The sequence below is a fragment of the Atheta coriaria genome, unplaced genomic scaffold, assembly GCF_025399875.1.
Source record: "Atheta coriaria isolate IRGN ID8LTWV9N9 unplaced genomic scaffold, Caltech_Dcor_3.1 hic_scaffold_7_pilon, whole genome shotgun sequence".
Taxonomy (NCBI): domain Eukaryota; kingdom Metazoa; phylum Arthropoda; class Insecta; order Coleoptera; family Staphylinidae; genus Dalotia; species Dalotia coriaria.
In genome coordinates, this window is record NW_027045449.1 from 3,242,279 (window position 1) to 3,264,198 (window position 21,920).

The 21,920-nt window shown below is 39.0% G+C and overlaps 2 protein-coding genes across 2 annotated transcripts in view; one reads left to right on the forward strand and one right to left on the reverse strand.

The window, feature by feature from the left end:
• SNF4Agamma (SNF4/AMP-activated protein kinase gamma subunit) overlaps window positions 1–21,920 on the forward strand; it is a 33,877-nt gene that overhangs the window by 10,142 nt on the left and 1,815 nt on the right. Inside the window, exons 3-9 of the mRNA XM_065308576.1 lie at window positions 920–1,291; window positions 1,442–1,636; window positions 6,411–6,429; window positions 17,582–17,715; window positions 19,960–20,008; window positions 20,848–21,518; window positions 21,582–21,866. Of these exons, the coding sequence (XP_065164648.1) occupies window positions 920–1,291; window positions 1,442–1,636; window positions 6,411–6,429; window positions 17,582–17,715; window positions 19,960–20,008; window positions 20,848–21,518; window positions 21,582–21,866 (1,725 nt within the window). The remainder of the gene's footprint in view (window positions 1–919; window positions 1,292–1,441; window positions 1,637–6,410; window positions 6,430–17,581; window positions 17,716–19,959; window positions 20,009–20,847; window positions 21,519–21,581; window positions 21,867–21,920) is intronic.
• Window positions 1,724–3,299, reverse strand: LOC135796524 (succinate--CoA ligase [GDP-forming] subunit beta, mitochondrial-like). Its single transcript, XM_065308577.1, has one exon. The coding sequence runs from the start codon at window positions 3,012–3,014 to the stop codon at window positions 1,731–1,733; it is 1,284 nt and encodes a 427-aa protein (XP_065164649.1). The 5' UTR covers window positions 3,015–3,299; the 3' UTR covers window positions 1,724–1,730.

Genomic DNA, 21,920 nt, shown 5'->3' on the forward strand with positions numbered 1-21,920 from the left:
TAAAATTCTGCTTTTTTTGTAAAAGTAAATTTTATGGGTTACTATATTTAATTGTTGTGAGTATTGTGCAATTGCGTGTATTGTTGTATGCGTAACTCGCGTGTTATTAACGACCACGCATAAATTCGCACGTCGCACTCATTTTCCCACTTGCGAGCGGAAGAGACGCAGCCGCAGCACGTGCGCGAATAATTCAGCGCAGAGAATGCGCTTACTTTCGCGCATTTGCGCATCGAAACCCGATCCGACCGCGGCCGTGCATCATTTGCATATTTTATTTGTCCGAAATTCCATTCAAGGTGTAAACAAGTAGTAACCACACGCACTTAAGTATACAATACAATACACAATGGTGGGAATACAAATCGTACGTAAGTTTGATTAAAATTAAAACAAACGTTTTCATAGTTAAAAACTGTACATTCGCGTAAAATAAAGAATTCATTAAATTGCTGAAATGCAGAGCTGTTAAGTGAGAGGTATTTACTCGTCTTATCTTATCTGTCGCTGGCCGCTGAGCCGGTATACACGTGCATGCATAATCGGGCGTCTCGGGTAGGAGGCGTTTTGTTGTTGAGTTGTGTTGCGCTTCTTGCAAGCCGTTGCGAATTGCGACTTTTCACTTTGCGCTGCACTTTCGGTCGCTGCGTATGTGCGCGCAAAATGTGCAATGTCGGTCGCGGCGCGAAAATACCGTTCGATTGTTTAATCCGTTGTTGTCACTGAATCAGCAAGGTTGCTGGTGAAAACAAAGCGCCACCATAAAACCACAAAAAAAAATTGTTGTAAACTATGTCGTGGAAGCGTCAATACGACGAATTTAATCTCGGCAAAAACAATAAACTTCTACGGTCATATCCTGTATGTTTGTTGTGATTTTCTGGTCAATTTGATAAATAATTCAACTGTGATGTTTTAGGAATTGGGTTCACAACCGCTGCCGACGTTGAACGACGATGGCGATGTGCTGCCTCTGCCACGGCCACGCTCCGGCACCTGGGGCGCCAAAGACAGCCGTAAAGAGTCGAAAGGCAAGAAGGACAAGGCCGCTAAGGAACGTGACAAGGAAAAAGAGAAAGCCGAGAAGAAAGAACGCAAACGCGAGAAGGAGCGAGCTGCGCGTTCTGGTTCAGCGTCCAGAAGCAGCTCGGCCGAACGTCGTAAATCCGGCGAAGATGTTCAAAGTCCCAAAAAGGGTGGCATGCTGGACGCCTTCCGCAATCGCTCGCATTCGGACGCTAGCAAGAAGAAAGGGCTTGCCTTAATGGCTACAATGAAAAACATGGCCTTAGTAAGTATTATTTAATCAGATATATTAATATTTATTATGATTGTGACTCGCTTCATTCAGTTACACAATGAATAACAAACAAAATCAAGTTATTTACACAATATTTTTATCTGTGCTTGGGATATGTAATTAATTGCGTCACTTTTTTAGCATACTGGTTTAATGCACGCGAAACCAAAAGCGCCCCGAGATGGTTCGGCCCATCCTGTCAGAGATGGCTCCTCACATACCCAGTACTATCATACGGTGACGGCCGCCTCCTCGAGCAAGAACCCCGTTACCAAGGTGATGGATATATTTAGGAATCGGTCACATCAGAGCGTACCGCCCGAAGACAGACGAAAGGTGAGTGATTAAATTCGGTTTTTATTTTTATCTTCGTGGTAACCTTGGTCAGTTTTTTTGGTAATGAAACAATTGCCTGGCTCAAGATTTCAGTTTAGTTCACTTTATTATGAAGTAATTGTAAGCTGACATCAGACAAAGCGATTACTTTCCGTACTGCTTCTTCTGTGGCGTTTACACGATAGATTTTCATCGTTGAAGTCTCGAGTTGTTTCCACGCAGCTTCGTCGTTGATTCCCTTGAGCCGCATCACTATAGGCAACTTTAACTTCGTCTCCAGCAATGACGTTGCAATCTGTGTGCAGTCGTTATGCCAGTTTATATTTACGAGGATTGAAGTGATCCGTGGGTTTCTAGTTAATGCTTCAATTGCGATGTGGATGTTATCTTTTTCGTTGGGTTGAATGCTGTTTATGGTTAGATTTAAGTTGGAAAAATTGGCTGGCTTGCCGCCATATTGGTTGAGTAAATCGTTTGTTCCCATTGCCAATCCGGCGCCGTTAACTATGCAACCAATATTTCCACCTAGATGGATGTAGTTTATTTTATCTTGGAGGTTGTCTTCTAAACTGCGATTGTCTTTCATATCTGCCAGTAAAGCTGCAATGTGTGGCAGCTTTAACGCTGCATTATCAATTGTTATTTTCGCATCAAGACAAACTATATCTCCATGAGTACTTAGGGATAAAGGATTGACAGCCAAGTAGAGAATGTGATATTTTCGAAAGACTTTCCATAAACTCATTATTTCTTTCTGCACTTTAGAAGTAAAATCTTGACCGAAATTTAACTTTGTAATCAATGCGTCCATGATAGCTTCGGGTAGTTGGTTAGATAATCTTACTCTGTACACAGCCATTTTACCTTTGGTACTTTTTGAGAGGCCGTCTTTAGCGTCGAAGGAAAAATTGCTTTCGTCTGAGACGTAAATCGACGGTCCATGGATCGGATCAAGCGCAAAACAAATGTATTTTTGCTTTATTGCTCGTAAACATTCTGCCACGATTACTTTGTCGACGGGGACGCCTCTGTCGCTTGTCTGGTTTGTTACCAAGGTCTGTCCAAGCATTCTCTGCGCGATTTCCACTGCTTCCCGGCGACTTTTTGTGATATGAATGCCACCACGAAATCCGCTTGTGAATATTCCTCGGCCTCTGTCACCTGGCAGGATTTGCGCTTTGACAACATACGCGGGGGCGGCGATCTTTTGAATGCCGCCATATTTTCCACGTTCAAGTACGCAGAAGGGTTCAACGGTGCAGTCGTTTTCAGCGAGGAGCGTTTTGCATTGGTATTCGAATAGGTTGAGATGTCTGTTGAGCAAAAGTAGTATATTAGTTTTCTGTGGTATTTTTCCGACTACTTTTAATAGTGACATCTTGTTTGGATTATATTTTAACTTTGGTTTTCATTTATATCTTTTTGTAAATTTGAAGTAGAAGGTTACAAGGCACAAAAGTGCAGGATGACTATTCATTTCAAATTGATTTTGATTGATTCCCTGCCAAAATGAATAAATGTCAGTGATGTTTTCCGTAATAACAGTTGCCTATTCTCTGATTGGAAAATTTCTACATGCTTTGAGATGCTGCTTGTGCCTTGACTCTTCAATTGGTTAATTCGTAATTAATTAAAGCTGATTAAATTGTTTTCGACGTTGTATTTCATCAACCTAATGGATTTCTTATTGGTTGAACATTTTTTCTATTTAACTCAACTATAATAATTTATTGGAAGTGATAAGAAGTTGACTTAATTTAATGTAACTTTTATAAGGTTTTTTGCTGTATTTTTTATTAAGTTTTTGAGTCACGCGCGTATATGAGCAATAAATGTGTACAATTAGCTGTTAAATAGCGCATTCGGATCGTAACATGAAATTTATTATTTGTTACGTGAGTTTCTCGTTATCGCCGGCGCATTCTATTATGCTTTTTTCTTCAATGCGTTATTTTTAACTCCTTAATTTGCCTTGAAATGGCTTAATGTTTTAAGTTTTCTTTATGAGAAAATTATCAAATGAGTGTTTACATCCTCATCCCGGAGGAACAAATCAAGGTCATTTTGTGTGTGTGTTTGCACACGCGTATTTACTGCCTGATTTGTTTAGTTTCGTTTGGTTTAACTAGCGGATTTATCCATTGCGTTCGAATCGAAGCTGAAATAAGTTTGGTGGTCGGAGTGACATTTAAAATAGAAATTTATATGCAGTTCCACGGACGGAAGCTTTGCGGCGCAGGCGATTTTCATATAAATTGTTTACGGTGGCGTAATTCATTTTTGTCTGGGCGAAATTTGCATTTTTCGAACACGTGATGACTAAACACTGCGCGCGGATAAATTTAAAGTTATGTTTTTAAATATTCAAATCGTATCTTGGTAGATTTTGTAAGGTTTTGCGCCATCTTGAAAGTGTACAATGGCTGGGGGCATTATTTATAATTTATTATCAGTTTACGTAATGTCATAATGCCAGCGCGCAGCGCATATGATTATCAGCGAACTTGTTGATTGCCGAGTGCATTCACAGGCGCATCGTGCATTTCGAAAACGTTTCAATGTAAATGCACCCACCAAACGTACGAATTACTGCATGCTTCAGGCGCGTATACCGCTCGCGGTTTTAACAGCCGCCCGCAGTAGGAGCGCACACGATTGAAATTGTACAAACGGGCACGATAATCGCGACAATCAGTCGGCGGCCACCGACCGGCGACTGAACAACAACTCGATTCCGACTTCTCTGTGTGCGCGTTTGTGAAAAGTGACGAATTATTACGGTCGAAAACTATTAATTCTATAAAATATACTTTTGAATAATAAAAAATGTTTAACAAGAGTGATAATGGAGATAATAACACAGATATAAATTAACGCGTTAAACGAGTTTATGACAATTGTTTGCTTCGATGAAACAAAGAAAATAACGCGCTGATGGTGTGTTGACTTGACGAGAGATGAAAATCTTATCGCGGCATTGTTTTGTTTACACGTGCGTGCTGATTGCGATTAAGGGTATTACAATGTCCAACTTTTTTCGTGTGGCGAATATGTTGCTAATAGTGTCGGTGTGCTATTTCGGCGAGTCGTGTAATTAATTCGTTTAATTGTGGCTTCATTAAAGCCGATTGTTAATTGTGCACGTAAACGCGGAAAGAAAATTGAATGAATTGAGGGCAATTAGCTCTTCGAACTGAAGATTTTCCAAGTGATTAACTTTCATTAAACTCAGTTTTATGTGTGAAAATATTTGTTTTAACTGAAATTTGTTATGCGAGGCTTATCGTTCGGTTGCACGTCGGCGCGAATTTCGTTGTTTAAGTTTTAAGCGTTTTTCGACCCGTAACTAACTAACTTTATTTAAATGTTTGAGCAGTGATTCTGATAACGACGAAAGTTTTTAACTTGTCATGTGTTTTGTGTTGCGCGCAAAATTATGGCGCAGTATTTTCGTTGGATGAAAAGCAGTGGAAGTGGTGGAGGCGGTGGCACATCACCGACGAGAAAGAACGCTGGGGAGCATAATCATCATCATAATAATAATATTATATTGCGGAAGGACTTGGGCGCGCTGTCGGTGCCGAATAAACCGAGGAGTCGTTCGTTGGACGCGCGATCATTGGAAGCGTCTGGTATACGATTGTTATTGCAGAATGTAGGTTTATATACATAATCACAAAAATTTAAAAGTATTACTCATAATTTTCAGTATTCATTTGTTAGGAGATAAGCTAAGCTCATTTTTCAGCCGAAAAAAATTAATCTCGACGATTTGTCAGTATCACATCGCAGTGAAATGAAAAATTCTCGCGCTGATTAATTGAGGCAGACTCTTGTTTGTAGAGTATTCGTCCTTCGCCATCATCCTTGTTCGCATTGTCCTTTGATTGTTTAGTTGGCGTGCATTACGAGTATATTTAACACAGATGATTGTTAAAGTGCAACGACTACGACACACAAGTATAAAATGTCCTCATGTTGTTTGTATATTAATGACGGTAGATATTTTGCGTCGGGCAACATTTAACGCCCACAGTCCCCTGCACACATGTACATTGTTTAAATGCCTAATTTCTCATTTCCATTTCGGTTGTTTTATTGTTCTAATGAAACAACTACTTCTTTTACATTCTGATGACTTTGGGGTGTTCTAAAATACATCGGAAGTAAATTTCAGGTAGTGAACTGTGACGTAAACTTCTCATAAGGTCAAATTATTTATTTCTCGATGTTATTTTACTCCCAAAATATTTATTTAACCTTTTTGGCTTGAATTTATTCATCGTTCGACTTTTTTTCTTTGTATCATTGGAATTTTACCAACTTTTTCAATTTTTCCTCGTAAAATTCGAAATATTTTGTTTTAAATGTTGAAACTTTATTTAATTTACCATGACAATATAATTATCGTAAATAGCAGTTAAATCTACGTATTTATTGATAAGTTAGTGTATATTCAGCTCGCTTTATCGCCCCGACTTACAATTATATAAGAAACGTTCGTAATTATTAATCCTGATAACACATGCGTGGCGCTCTCTTATCGTTCATAATATGTTGTTTACATTTTTACTAATTACACACTCATTTTGATATTTATTTCCACATTTGGTTGACGTTGATATTGACTTGACGGTTTACAAACAGTGTAAGACTAAATCACTGATAACATGCAAACATTATTTATTTATAGCGTTAATTATTATCGCAATTAGCATTTAAACTGTTTTATGTTATTAATTTGGTATTAATTTGTGCAATTTTATTGTTTCAGAGGGCACAGCAACAAATTGGTGAGTGATTTTACCATTTTACTACTTTTCCGTGAATTTCTGCACATAAAAACAGGAAACTATTACGCGTTGGTAAATTTGGGAATTCAAACACAGATGGCGTTACTGATATAGTTTCGAAACAAATAAATACGACGCAGGCGTTGTATTTTAAAGCGATAACGTTGTAAACATTCGACACAGCACAAAACGTGCGCCTGTGTGTGTTTATTTTATTTATAGAATTACGTAATATATGCGCTCGCGTTTGTCGCAACGCGCGGCGTTATTCGGGTACAGTGTGTACAGAAGCGAGATAAACAAATTTTGTTTTGACGGAAAACCTTTATTCCAATGTGCAATCACAGACCAGAGGGAAACTTTGTGATAATCTTGCGATAACATAATTTGTGTTGTGCATATTTTTACGTTTTACTCTAGAACGCATGATATAATATTGACCGAACATGTTTTCTGATGCGTTTCACGTACTGTTGTTTACTCGGAAGCTGTTCGAACGGTTGCAGATGTTGAGGCGTAGGATCGTGTTTGTTCTTATTGCACACGTGTTGTGCGCTGTGTTTGAAATGACGCGATTCGTAGTGAACGAAATTGTGTTTTGGATTATGTATGTTGCGGGCTGCTTCGTTTCGGTGTTATGTCGTTGGCAACGCATGACTGTACGGCCTTGAAAGGGCTTGGGGAAATGTAGGGCCTCTAGGCAGAGGGAGAAGATCTTATATCAAAGAAGCAGTTTACTGTGTTTACAAGAAACGTGGATGGAACTAGTAACGCGATGAGATTGTAATGGAAAATGGAAATTTATATAGCTGGCGTTATTTTTCGAGGCAAGCAAAAATAATATTAGCTCGGGTGCTTGGGGATAATGAATATTGTTTTATTAGAAAACAAACGGAACACGCGTGTGGCCTATGCGTGCGAAATTCGCTCATCGCTGGCGTTGGTGAATCGAGGTCTCTTCGTGTCAAGGTTTTATTTTAATCATTTTACGCATACTATTCGTTTTAAATACGCTCTAGCACCACGTGCCATTCGGAAAATATTAAATTTCCCACGAGGAACAAGTTATATGCGCCACGCGCGAAGTTTATTGTAGTCAACCCACATAACACAAAACCCACACACACTTTTTGTTTCCAACTTATCAAAATATTTATTATTCCATTTTGGGCCTAAACTAATATTGTAATTTAATTGAAAAGAAATTGTTTGTCTGCGAAATTTATTTTATAGACGAGCGAACACATTCCGTGCTCATCAAAAGAAAAGCTTCTTATTTTCACGTTCAAGTAGCGCATAAAACTTTAAAAGCTTACAAATCTTGCTGCACTCGTCGAAAGCGCGCGCTCCAACTAGTTTTTATAATATAGCTGATGTGAAGTGCGAACTAAAAATATCGCCGTGGAATTGCGTTGTTTTCTTGAAGAGAATCATGCAACTTGGGAGTATTTTTGAGCTTATTTCATGTTGACGCTTCTAATGTATGCGGCCAGGGAAAAACTGGGCGATGGCTGGAATCAGGGGAATCGACCGAGCTCTCTGGTATATGTATCATGAAATCCCCCTCGCTTTGAGCTTTCGGCTTTCGTATAAAAAGAGACGGAAATAAAGTCACAAGTAATGTGAGAAAATAACTTATAGCATGTTTATAGCATATAGATACTCCTTGGACACTGTTGGTAAACTTTTTTTTGGAGCAATATCAAAAATAAACATATATCATGCGAGTGGCTTTATTAGAGTTGCGGATGCGTATTTTATTTGTTATTGCGCGAAGGCCGGAAAAGCTTCGGAACTGGAAGTTAATTAAATTTCAGTACTAACGTGCTTTGATATTTCTGATACGCTTCCCTTACTTCGAGAGTATTATGCGACAAATTTAATCTGTGGAAGTGCGCAACCAAAAAACGCTCACGAAATGGATATTGTACGTATAGCGTGCAGTACTAGGTATGTACTACTGCTCTGCTTTTGTTATGAATGCACCCACAACACACGTCGTTTCGTGTGCAGTGCGTTTCGCCTCCTCGATTATTCCATTGCGCAGCCGGCTCTACGCCGGCACGAACGAATTCCAACCTCGAGCGGCCGCGGAACGACGCTTGTTCGGCAGTATCTCGTGGAATCGCGGCCGGGCGCCTTCCTTCTACCTGTGTTTACCGAAAAACGCGCTTCTTTGCTTGCTCACTCACAACATAACTTGAATTTACCACCATTTGCATCGTCAACACATCAATAAACACACATAAACTAAACAACACTATCATTTTTAGTGTTGGAGTGATTTTCAACTATCAATAAAACATTTTATATTTATAAAAATAAATATAAGTAAAAACAGTTTTTAGTTATAAAAATATATTTAAACGAAAATAATAATTACTGCTAAAGGTGTATGCATTGTTTTTGTTTTTTATTACTGCACCGCAGTGAAATGCAACGCAATCATTTAGCCAACCGTATCATCGACCCGAGTTGGAACTAGTCAACGCGTTTTGTTTTGCTAACAAAATAAAAACCAGTCGCACCGAATTTATTACTTGCACAATTATTATTATTATCGTCCGGGAGTTAAATTAAATGAGTGTGTGTGTGAGTGTGTGTGCGGTGACCGAGTGCGATAGTTGTTATTGTTGTCGGTAATAAAAATAAACAATAAAATTGTTTGGAGTTGTAAAAGTTAGGTGCGTGTGCGTGGTCGCACTGGAAATTGGCAAACACGTGTGGCGCTTGGTGCATCATATCGTCACCAAAACATTGTCAACTCGAAACTTACTTTAGTTACACGCGTACTACGTATTATTCATTCCACGGATTACTATCACATCACTTGAATTAAGACTTGGCGCTGCGGACGTAGGTAGTAGCGCACGTTGCGGTGGCTTGCAATTACTTTCCGAGTCAAGCTCTCATTACGGCGCGGTACCTAGAAGAAGGGAGAGAATGTAAGTGACCTTGAACCTTTTACGACTCGTAACGTAGAATTTCGAACTTGTTACTTAATTGTCGAGAGTCGAGTTGAGTTGGAAGTTACTTAATTGAAATTTATGTGGTTGGCTGAAGAATGTCTGGTTCCTTCTTCGACGAGTTTATGATAATACACTATTGTGTTGTCAAGTATTATTATATTATTCACGACTTCTCTTGAATACAATGCATATTTTGAGGCGATGAAATGTTTATATTTATGAATAATGGAACATTTAGAGTAATTAATCAATAAGTTGCAGAGGTTTTCGTGTATTGTTAACTGCGCAGGCGTAATACTTTTGAATGCTATGAAAATTAAACATTTCCGATGTTTTTCTCTCGGTTTTAATGAAGCGTGGAAGTAATTATCTTCAAATGTGCATTTAATGCCTTACTACACAACACAACAATTGATTTATTGTTAATTTAAAGAATAAATTGAATATAAGTTCATATTCAATGGAATTAATTAAAACTTTTTTTATTTACTGACGTTTGTGGTAATTGTTCATCTAAAAGCGAAAAACAATCCAATTATTACTGGATTCTTGACCTTTAAATTTATTAAAATTTATATTTTGCTCGTATTTTTGCAATGTTTTCGTATAAAACAAAGTTTACTCAGTAATCAAATTAAACTTTATCAAACTAGATAAATTCTACGCAGTTTTGCATAAATTATGTGTACATTCAAACTTTGTTATAAATATTTATATATACATTTTCAGTTTTAGCTTTAACTTTGTCGCCTTTGTGGAATTATTAAATGTTACGTGCTTGTTAGAGAAGTTCATCTATATTCTATTTTAAGAATATTTTATTCCACTTTAAACAAATGATGTTATTCAACGTCAGTCAGTGCATTTGCACATTTAATATAAACAGGCTCTAGTGTTTTTATAAAAAAAGTCACAAGTTCTCTTGTTTTATATAAAAACAATGATTTGTCACTACATGTAATTGATTGATACTTATTTTGCATTGGGTTTTTTTAGTCTATGAAATATTTATAGATAACGAAGTTTATTAAGATTAATTTGCAATTTTGTAAATTTACGACTTCTTAACTTGTTGCTAACTTAATTTTTCACTTTACGCTACACCAGACGCACTGGGAATTTACAAATTAAGCAAATTGTTCAATTATTTCCGTTAAATATCGCACGCCGCAAATTTTAATTTTAAATTGCCACAGGAATTGTTTGTTCCATGATTAATGTGTGTTTTTGTTCGTGTGCACGTGGAAATTTAAAATTCAATCGCAAAAACCGTATACGTCTGTCGCGCAACTCAAATATTGAAATTTTTTGACGTTCAGAATTTGTTTGATAAATGCAAATAACGACAACAATCGAGTATGTGTCATTTTGCTCTAATGTATTTCTCTCACAACGCGTACACGTGGCAGACTATAAATTTAACATAAATTGTGATTTGTAAGTTAAAGTTAAACATAAATCTACTTGTTTTTGCGTCTTTGTTAGTCGTTGCATTTTTTCAACAACTTGTATGATACCAAGATGCCAAGATTTTATAGTGTTGTTTATGCGATTGTAAATTACTCTAGGTAATGATATTATTCGCACAATTGTTCATTTGCGTTTTGTGGCGCACGTGGTGTAGTGTGAATTTGCTTTTAATCAGGCAATAAAGCAGAAATGTTCGCCCACGAACTCGGAACTTGCTCGTTTCGTTAGGAGGCGCATAAAACAAACGAGATTAAGAGCGCCAAACAAGTGATACGAAACGCGAAATGCATTTTAATTTTATGCGATGTAGAAGATTATTTCCGACACGTGTTATTACATAATATAATGCGGGCGTTGGATGTCCCCGTAAATTATTTATTGTTTTTGACATACGTGATATTTATAGTGCAGTTTTACTTCCCTACAATTCCATTGCATATTGTTTTTTTTTCACAACTGATTAATTCTTATTTCTGCGTAATACTCAGAGTATCGATCGTGCTTTTTAATACCAACGTAATTCTACGATTTTTTAAATTATTGAGTTTCTATTAGGCAGATACCCACCATGAAACTTGTTTTTTTGCTCCTCGTGGCTGCATTATTCGAATATGAATGTGAAATGAATTGTTAAATTGTGTGGTGCAAAATACTGCGCATTTCACCGGAAAACTCACAATAATGAACGAAATTGTGCAGCGTTTCGAGCCAAATCAAATTGTTTGCATACCTTTTTGTTAAAAACATTTCAAAGCAACATTCCCGGCAAGGTTTTCCGTTTTGCTCATTTAATAGCATTCTTTTACGTGCGTATCTAGCGTAGATAAAAGAAATAGCTCATATGTTAAGGCGCATTAAACTCTCTCGACCTTGACATTAATTTATTACCCATGCAATTTCCATTAATGCATTTCATGTGCAAAACGAAATTTTATTTTCGAATGACACAAGGCGCATAATAGCAAGTAAAAGTGCTGCGTGTGTTTGCCTATAATATTAATTTTCGGAATTTAAATATTAAGTAAATTGATTTTTTCTGTTTGCCGGCGACTTGGCAAAGAAATGAGAAAATGTCAAGGACACGCGACAAGCTGCACCATTCGTAACGCATCGTCGAAACAAACTTGTTAACCATATATTACCATAAATGTCCAACAACATCCAGCAGCGTTGAGGTAATACATATAACAATGTAATGTCACTGAATTAAATACGTGTCAATTTAATTTAATCCTTTCTGAATTCAATGAAAAATGCGTGTTAATCGCGCTAAACATCGAAATACACTAAATGGAATTAGAATTAATTCACATTCGATGCTGCAGGTGTTGAAAGTGTTATTTACACGTGGTTTTAAGTAGGCAATACAAACAACACTCGATAACAAAATGTATTATTTAATTTAAAATATTTATTTTGTAGTTTTTATTGGTTTTCTAATTAGAAATATCTGAAATTAGTGGTGGTCAGGTGTATGCGTTTTATTATTACTGCCGGTGAAGTCTCTTGATTGTGTTGAACTTGTACGGCGTTTCCTAGTTTCGATTTTGCTGGCGAATCCTGCAGCGCGCGGTCTGCGTTATTGGGTCAGTCGATGCGCGGGCGCGAGTGGCGTTTGTGAGTTTTCTCACGTAGTCACTCTCCACTCTCGCCGGCAATGGCGTGCTGCTGCGAAATTCACTGCGGCGCGTACGAAGGATAACGCATCCTATGGACCGGCACGATCGACTCGCGCGCGTTATTAGCTATTCCACGAAGAATATACTAATCGAATTGCCGGTGCCTGTTTGCATTCACGTAGATGTAAAGTATATAGGCAACTTTAAAAACACGAATTTTTAGAGCTACTTTTTCGTTTGTGTAGCGGCCTTGGCGGAACTGAATGTTGTGCCGCCGTGTGTTGATTGGTGTGATGTCAACACGAAACCACGCGCAGTATGGGACACGGTCTCGCGGCTATGTTTACTACTGCCGGATTAAAGCCGCTGCTAATGACGTGCGCTATTTAAAGACCGCGTGCATATTAGCATTGTTTTGGCGCGGCGCGCGTTTGCTCACAGTTTTGTCGTTTCCTCGACGTTTATCAAATACAAACCGGGCGATTGCACGCTGCGGGTTTCTTTCTCTAAATTTTAAATTAAAATACCGCGCACTGGGGCAGCTGCGAGGAAAATCTTGATAAATGAAGCACTGACGCGCTACCCAATTAACTGCACTGCGCAGTTGTGTTTTGTGTCACATGCAGATGCGAGAATTACCGCAAGAGTACATTAACATTGCGCGCAATTAAAACTAACCGAAACTGTTTAAAAGTGCGGTTTAACACGGCCATAAAGTATTATTAGTAGTTGAAGTTGTTGCAATGTGAATGAAACAAAATAGTCTCATGTCTGGTCAAGGTTGATGGATTAGTGAGTTGAAGCTGCGCTGCTATTTGTGCCCACGAGCGTTTCGATCGTTGTCGAGGTGGATGACTTGTTACATCACCGGGGCAACGGAGAGTCAACTATCACTTTCGTCTAGTTAGACAACCCAAATATCAACCAAGCAATACAATATATATTGCGGAACGTATAAATTTTGAGACACGGCGCGTGTTTTTATTAGTGTCTAATGATTTTTATAGGAATTATATCTATAGATTTGTAAGTTATTTATAGCATGGCCTAATACAGATAGCTGTGTCGAAATCAAGTTGATTGACTGATTGCTTGCGCAAGACTGGCTCCAGCCTCTGGAGAATCACCTGTAGAGGTGTTCAATCACCGGTTGATTGGTCACCGCCAATATTAGCTACAGCAGCCAGCTAGTGAATGAACTTTGTTTGTGTGGGTATTGTTGTGACGTTGACGGAGAGTGCGTCCCAGACGTAATTCGATAGTCACGTAGGCGGAGGACATTTTTTGCTCCCTGTTTTTGTTTTGCAATTACAGTAAAAAAATAAATTACCTTGAATATTCGGTCGAAGGTAATGCTGAAACTTATGCAAATAAAACAAATATCGCACCCATTTTCACGTAGTGATAAGATAATCTGTTTGTTTTGACAGCGCATCAGACTAAACAATAGTGCTTGATCTTTACATTTATTTTTCTGATATTTTAAATTCCTGGATATGAAAATGTTTTGTAAAATTTACGAAACATTTGAGAGCTGTGTTTATGAATTACTGATAAGAATAAACAGGTTGTTTTTCGTGTTATGCAACAATGCACATAAAAATAACAACATGACAATTTAAATAAAAATGAGTATATTTCGAATAGGTTTGAAACCAGATTGATCATAACATTTTCACGCACATTTCTCTTGATTTAATGTGGCATTTGACATCAAATGCTGTTCTGTCAGTAGCGTTCGGTCGTAAATGTTTGATTTATGTGGCGAGTCACATGTGTCAAGAATTTCCACACTAGGATATAGGCAATATTTATATATCACATGCGTTTATCGCATCGACAAACGGTAAAAATGCACATAAAAACACCTGAATGTGCACATATAAACCAGCATACCAACCTTGAACCAATTTTTTGCCTGATATGTGAAGGTATCTGGTTTGATAATAATTTTGAAATAATTAATTTCTGGTTTGGCGTTCGAAAATAAATCTCCGCGTGAAATCATGTTTGTTTACTTTATGAATCATCAACGAGCGTAAAGTTAAAATGAAAATTAAACATTAACATTGATTTAATTACGAATTTAATTACTACATACTATTTTTTATAACTGTCAGCTGGGTTATTCATAGATTGAAATGATAGTAATTTCAATTTCGATACCTGTTATGGCTCATTTTTGCGCAGCGCGCAAGTGATCTTTTGTTTGTGTGCATTCGGCACGCGCGTTTTGTTGTACATTCGGTGATCGCAACGAAGCAGAAACAATCGAAGAATGATCATGTCATCAGACAATAACAAAACTGAATATTTCATATTTTGTGAGACACGTTGTTTCAGCAAAATCGCGTGACATGTAACGTGAACTCTTTTCAAAACATTTGTTTCTTTAATGAACACGAATTTATTGTAATACAGTATTATTTTAATTGTGTCAAAAGAAGTCGTGATACTTGTATGTAGCCCCATGTTTACCTCGAACAAGGAACCAGTTTCTTCGTACTTTCGCAGCTCTGACTGACTCATCATGGTCTCTTGTGTATTCTATTTTTAGCAGCGCCACTACAGACTGTCACCTGTCATTCGTTTACGTCCGATTGCACAACCAGACAAATTGGAACATACGCCCATATGCATACAACACACGCCGAGTGTGTTTGCATTTACCTTACACCAGTCCATTAGCGAGTCGTCGCAAACTTAGCACCACAGCGTAAACAATGAGCAGCGGTCGCAGCTTGCTGCACTTGCAGCTGCAGCGCGAGATTGGATACCACCATCAGAATGTTCACAATGGCGGTCATGCGGCGCATACTGGCCTAATGGGTGGTGCACATCACGCCCATAATCTACAGGGTCTGCATCACGCCTCACATTTTGCGCAACAATTGACGCGCGCATGCAACAACCATGCCGCCGGTACGGCGGCCACCTCCAGTACTGAAAGTTGTCATGATTCGTCCTCGTCGTCCTCGCGCACGCCTACTGATAGCATTGATATCTCCTATGGTTCCTCCCCGAGGACTAACGGTGCGACTAGTCCGTACTCTTCCAGCCCGAAAGTGGCATATCTACACAAAAATCATAATCACCACCACCACTCGATTCAGGAGCTGATAAGACACTTTTCGAAACGCATGTCCAGTTGGCGGGCGGATGGCGGAGGCAGGAGGAATAGCTGTAGCGTTAGTGAGGAGAAACATTCTCACAAGGAAGAGGAGGAGTTTAGAGGGCGGAGCAAAAGTTTGGATGGGCAGGCTACACGCCGGAAAATCAGCGACTGTGAGGCCACCTATCGGATTTATGACCGCATATTAAAAGAGGGTAATAAATTGGTTAATTTATATCCATGGTTACTAAAAAAACATAAATGTCAAAACATCCGAACGCATTTTGATGTTCTATAAAACAAGGAAATAGATTTCCTTTGTTGGTTGAGAATCTAGCGGGAGTTTGTGGAGGATGCGACGGAAATAGCATGACCCTCAGATCCGCACGGGTTAGTATGGATCAGGGGCGCAAAAGACGTTTGACGCTAATCCGATGCGATGTCTCGTGCGCTTTCAGTTCTCTACGCCACGGAGTTTGAAGCTGAAACGCATCCGAGGAAATTGTTTACTTTCACTTACTTAGTTTCCAGAGTTAAATATTGTTTTAAATAAGTGATATCATCACAAAAAGAAGGCAAGAATAATATTGATGACTCATGACGACTTGATGTTGAGCGTTTAATTAATTTTTTAAGATGTAAATTAAATTACGATGAGTCATTTGACGACTACAATACTAGATTGTGGTAATTTAAAAATTGGTTGTCATTCGATGCAAATTTTCGTTTTACATGGATTTCCGTTTTTAATGCGGCACGTGGCCATGCTGGTTAAAGTTGTCACTATTGTTTTGATTGTCTTGATCAATTGTCCTTCGGATACGTTTATATCGCGCCGCGAAGCGTAAACAGGACATATATTAAAATGTCGTCAGAAGACTGCGAAAGAATTCGCTGACGAGTGCTCATTTTGTTTCGTTCCGTTCCCCGTCCGAGTGTAAATAATACGTTTCGCGTTTGTCGTTTAATTAATTATTGTAACTGTATTACTGTAACTTCTATGTACGCAGGGAATTTTTGCTCATCAGCGAAAAAGTTGCAACAAAAAGTTGTTTTTGTTATTTTTTGCGCTTCATTTGCAATGTTTTTATGCTTTGACAATAGGCAACTTATATCACATCAAAACATTCGTTTCGATTTTTTTTTTCAAGCAAAAACAGAGTACTTTTATGTTCAAATGAGTCATTATAATATTTTTTTAATTTTTGTAACGTGTGCAATTCACTGCGAAATTGGAGTTGAAATTAGAACGTAGGCAACTTAATTTGCTGCCAAACAAATTAAATTTTTAACATTCGAAGCTTTATTGAATTTGACAATTTGTAGTACTATATAATTTTGTATATTACTGCGACCACGTCAACAGTTGCGGTACTGTATGTATTGTTTGTTTGGCGGATTTACCCTGAATAATCCAGGGTTAAATTATAATTAATTCGGTATTGAAGTTGTTTTGCCATGCGAGCACTTTGCAACTTTCGACATCATTAATTGGAGCTTTGTGAAGTGAGGAAGGTCTAAAATTAACAATAATTAAGATGTTTGCTAATTACAAATATCAATTGACTTGTTATGATGGTATAATTAGTGTAAACAGCAATACAATTAAATCACTCAAACTATCTAAAACCATCTTGAACACAATCATTTATCAATGTTGTCACACTCTCTGACAATTGTTACTTTGTAGCTAATTAAATAATTGGCATGTTCAATGGAAAAGACATTAAGGATTGACATATGCTTTTGTTTGGTTTCCTGATTGAATTTGATGCTCGAAGCTGTTTTGAAACGTCCCGAAGTTTTAACTAGATGAAAGCGGGCAAACGCAGTTATTGAAACATTGAATTACTCGGTGGGCATTTTCGCGGAATATCTGTGTTGGTTTTCCTGAATTATAAACGCTTGAGTGCTTTGCTTTGACAAAGTTGACGCAGTGATTTTTGGATCCGCGCTAATTTAATCGTGTTTTGCTTTCACAGGAGCGCACCTGCGCCAGAAGTCATTGGATCCAGAACGGCGGCGGCAGTCGTTGGGCACCATACTTCCGCATCGCGCTTCCGACGCTTTCCTCGATCCGCATCACGCCGCTATCCTGTTTCGGGATTCACGTGGGGTGAGTAAATTTTATTTATTTGTTGTTTTGCGAGACATTTAAAGATTTCACTGTGCAATGTCAAGGACGTTTAAGTGTCACGACCCCAAACTAACAACTCGCGTAGAACGCAAAGTGGTGCTCGAGAATCGATTTTCTGTTTCAAACCCGGAAGTGAATGACTCAAGTCACGTAACACCATGACCGACTTATGACTTTTCCGCTTTGCGCTTATTTTGCAAGCGCCGGGTCGCTCACTTTATTTTGATTTTCGCATGGAATTAAATTTTACGAAGTCTGTGTGGAAGGACTCTGTTGATTGCATTATTAAAATGCTGATCGATTCCCGCGAGAGAACTCGTTCAGCCCCCGCATGCCCCTCGAGCTCATTAAGCGCAACTCTCGCTGATGCGATGCGCATTATTCCGCTTTTGGCCGATATTTACATTTCACTGGGCACACAACGATGATGCTGGAAAAAAGTACCTTGAAAGTTATCACATTGATTATGTGAATGTCAAAAGTTGTCGTTGGCGACAACGCCATCCTGTGGGACGCTCATCGCTCAGAATAGAAATTGACATTTTGGTAAAAATAAATTTACCATAATAACAACAAAACAACAACACCGTAAACCTAGACCTTGGAACATTACGCATGTTGATTATGATTCAGAAATAATTAGGCCTAGGTTTATAATTGGTTGCTTAGCTTTTGTTTTGTTTTCTTGCTTTTGTAGACCCATCAAATCCGCATCACGTCTAACTTCGCTAATAATATTTGCTTTGTGTTAATTATACGGGAACTCGAACATTGAGTAATTTTATTCTGGGCAAACACTGTAGCATGAAAATAATGTTGACTTAGTTTTATTGATGCGTGAAGTGCAGCTTGATGTTTTTATTGTTTCTACTTGCAATATTTTTGACTTTTTCTTGTTTGAAAATGCTTTGATAACTCAACTTCAAATATTTGCCTAAAGCATCATATTCATCAATAAACTTCTAAATATTACGTAATCGTCTTGCCTTACACGTGGAGTACGTAATAGTCAATCATTTTTATGATTTTTTGTGGATATCTTTTACCACATGTGTAAACATTAAAATATCTTGTTTAGTTGCGCATTTATATCGAGAAATTATCACATGTTTCATGTTTCACACCTAATCGATGGCCGGATTAGCGATTGGTCCAGTCGATTCGCTCGCGACGCCCTCCCCAAGCCTTTGAAATCGGTCACAGATTCGAACTTTTCGTAACATGATGGTAAATGGTTGCCACGGAATTCCTCGCTTTCAGTTAACTCATGTTAGTCGATGTACGATAATGTTGTTAACGCGTCGAGAATCGATAGAAGTTAGATTTTCTTGTGTATCGTTAGCGTCCATCATCATGGGTCATTAAGATAAAATACGAATGTTGTCTTATTTTAATGAAGTACAAGTGTTTTCACGAAAAACAAACGTGCTTTTCTTTTATTTTAATAATAAACTCGAGTGATGTGGGTGTGGGTGGGGTGTTTGCGTTGATCTAACGATTACGGAGTGCGAAAACAAAATTATAAATCATTTTTAAAAATAGTTTCGTGCTGGACGCGACTGGAATCGCGATTCGTACTCGCTTTGATTCTCTCGGTGTGTTTGCGCGCGGTTATCGCACAAAAAAAGTGCGCAGAACTCGATGAATTGTGCACAAACCTGTTGCGAACTTGCACTCGCGCGACTTAGCAAGCGACAAGTTGTAATAACGATAATATAATCATTTGGTGAGTGCGCGCACCGCTTGGTATTAACATTTGATGCTGATTTGTGCGATCCGTTTAATAACCTTGAGCAGCGTGTGCTCCGCGCGCGGTGTAATAAATGCAAAACTCAATATTTGCCATCGCGAGTGTTGTCGGCCCGCGTGTGACGCAACTGCACTCCGACAATGTGCGGTTAATTAGCACAAAGCGTCATTTTTGTTAATATTTGCCTGGCAAGAGCGAAGACAAGACTTGATTTGGGATGTATAGACGAGTGATTTCGATTGACACGGCGCGCGCGAATAAGTGCTGTTGCGCCTCGTCACCGCCCCCGCTTACGCCACCGGCAGGCAGCGCCTGGACATGGTATTCCAAACTCGCTAATCATCTGAAGCGCAGGCAGATAAATTTATCATCGAAGTGTTTTTTTAAAAAGGTCCTTTACATTTTTAAAATTGGTTATTTTTGTTGATTCTGTTAGTGTCGGTTTTGATAAATTGTTTGTTTGTTTTTTACAGTTACCAGTTGTCGATCCGTTCCTGGAGAAGGTGAACATTTCGGATTTAGGTGAGTTTTGTTATGTTTTGTGAGTTGCTCCTGACATCCGTCTGATGCCACTGCCAATCCATTCATTTCCTTTTATCCCAGCCATTAGCGTAAAATTGCTGCCAACAAAAAACAGGACGCCGTTTCACACCGCGTCAAAAAACACACGATATGAAAATACATCGTAAAAAACCGTAATCCATTGCACAATTTGATCCCAATGTTGCGTGCTGCGCGAGTCGTGTCGATTTTCAATGTCGATATTTTCGCACGCGTTTGGAAAGTTGGCGTCCCGACGCCAGGCGAAATGGAATTGCGGTGTGGCGTCCCGCGGTCCGTTTTTGGCACATGCACCGGGGGCCGCCGCCAATAATAGCGCTCGTAGTTCGCACTCGATGTTTCGGCGCCGCGACTCGCGCATACGAAAAACACGAAAGTTTTCAAAACTTGTGAATTAAACGCCGCCGCCGCTTGTGATACGCTGTGATAACGTAATTGAGATGCGGGTCCTCGCGGCGGGTGATGTTGCGCCTGCACTACTACTCCAATCACGTCCTATCCGCCATCCCCGAAGAGGACGATGAGGTATACCGCATCGATCAGATCAAGGAATTCGAACAAGTATCGCAAGCCTACAAGGAGTGGCTATCTGATTTACTGCAGAAAGGTATCCCATCGGCTGTAGAAGGAAACGCGCGTAAAAATAGACACGGAATAACTAAAATTATGAGCAAGATGTTGCTTGGCATTGGTCAAGTGCGCGGTTGTATACCCATGCCAAACTCCTCTTTTATTGATGTGTTGATTAATGTTTTTAATTTACCTATACAATAGCTAATTCTCTGTAATATTATTTGTAGAAGAAGATGAGTCTCAAATCTTCGTTAAATTCTTCAAATTTCACAAATGCTACGACCTGATACCGACCTCTGCAAAACTGGTCGTCTTCGACACCCAACTGCTGGTGAAAAAGGCATTCTTTGCACTGGTTTATAATGGGGTGCGTGCAGCACCGCTGTGGGACAGTTCACGACAGGAGTTTGTCGGAATGCTGACCATTACAGACTTCATTAAGATTCTGCGCATGTACTACAAGTCGCCGGACGTCGCTATGGAGGAGCTGGAGGAACACAAGCTGGACACGTGGCGGCACGTGCTAAAGGACCAGCGTCCCCTTACCGCCATCAATCCTCACGCGTCCCTTTACGATGCAATCCGTACGCTAATTCAGAACCGAATTCATCGGCTGCCCGTCGTTGATCCGGACACCGGCAACGTGCTCTACATTCTCACGCACAAGCGTATACTGCGCTTCCTCTTCTTGTACATCAATGAGTTGCCTAAACCGAGCTACATGAGCAAGACGTTGCGGGAGGTCAAGATCGGGACCTATGACGACATCGAGACAGCTTCGGCAGATACGTCCATCATTCTAGCGTTAAAGAAGTTTGTCGAGAGACGTGTGTCAGCGTTGCCGATTGTGGATACCGAGGGTCGATTAGTTGATATATATGCCAAGTTTGATGTCATTGTAAGTTTATTAAGCGCATAGATTTCTTTAATTTTTACGTACTATTTGCATTATTCATTTTAGAACTTGGCCGCTGAGAAAACCTACAATGACCTGGATGTATCTCTGAAGAAAGCCAACGAACATCGCAACGAATGGTTTGAGGGCGTACAGAAATGCAAGATGGACGAGACGCTCTTTACGATTATGGAACGCATTGTTCGTGCTGAAGTACACAGATTGGTGGTTGTCGATGACGACGATAAAGTCATTGGCATCATTTCTCTGTCCGATCTTTTATTGTATCTTGTACTCAGGCCGTGTGGTGAAGATGGATCACCTGGAAGCTCTGCTTCTGTTCGTGCACAGGTTAGTATTTTCATAATGTTTTAAATAGTATGTATATCTAATTATAATGATTTA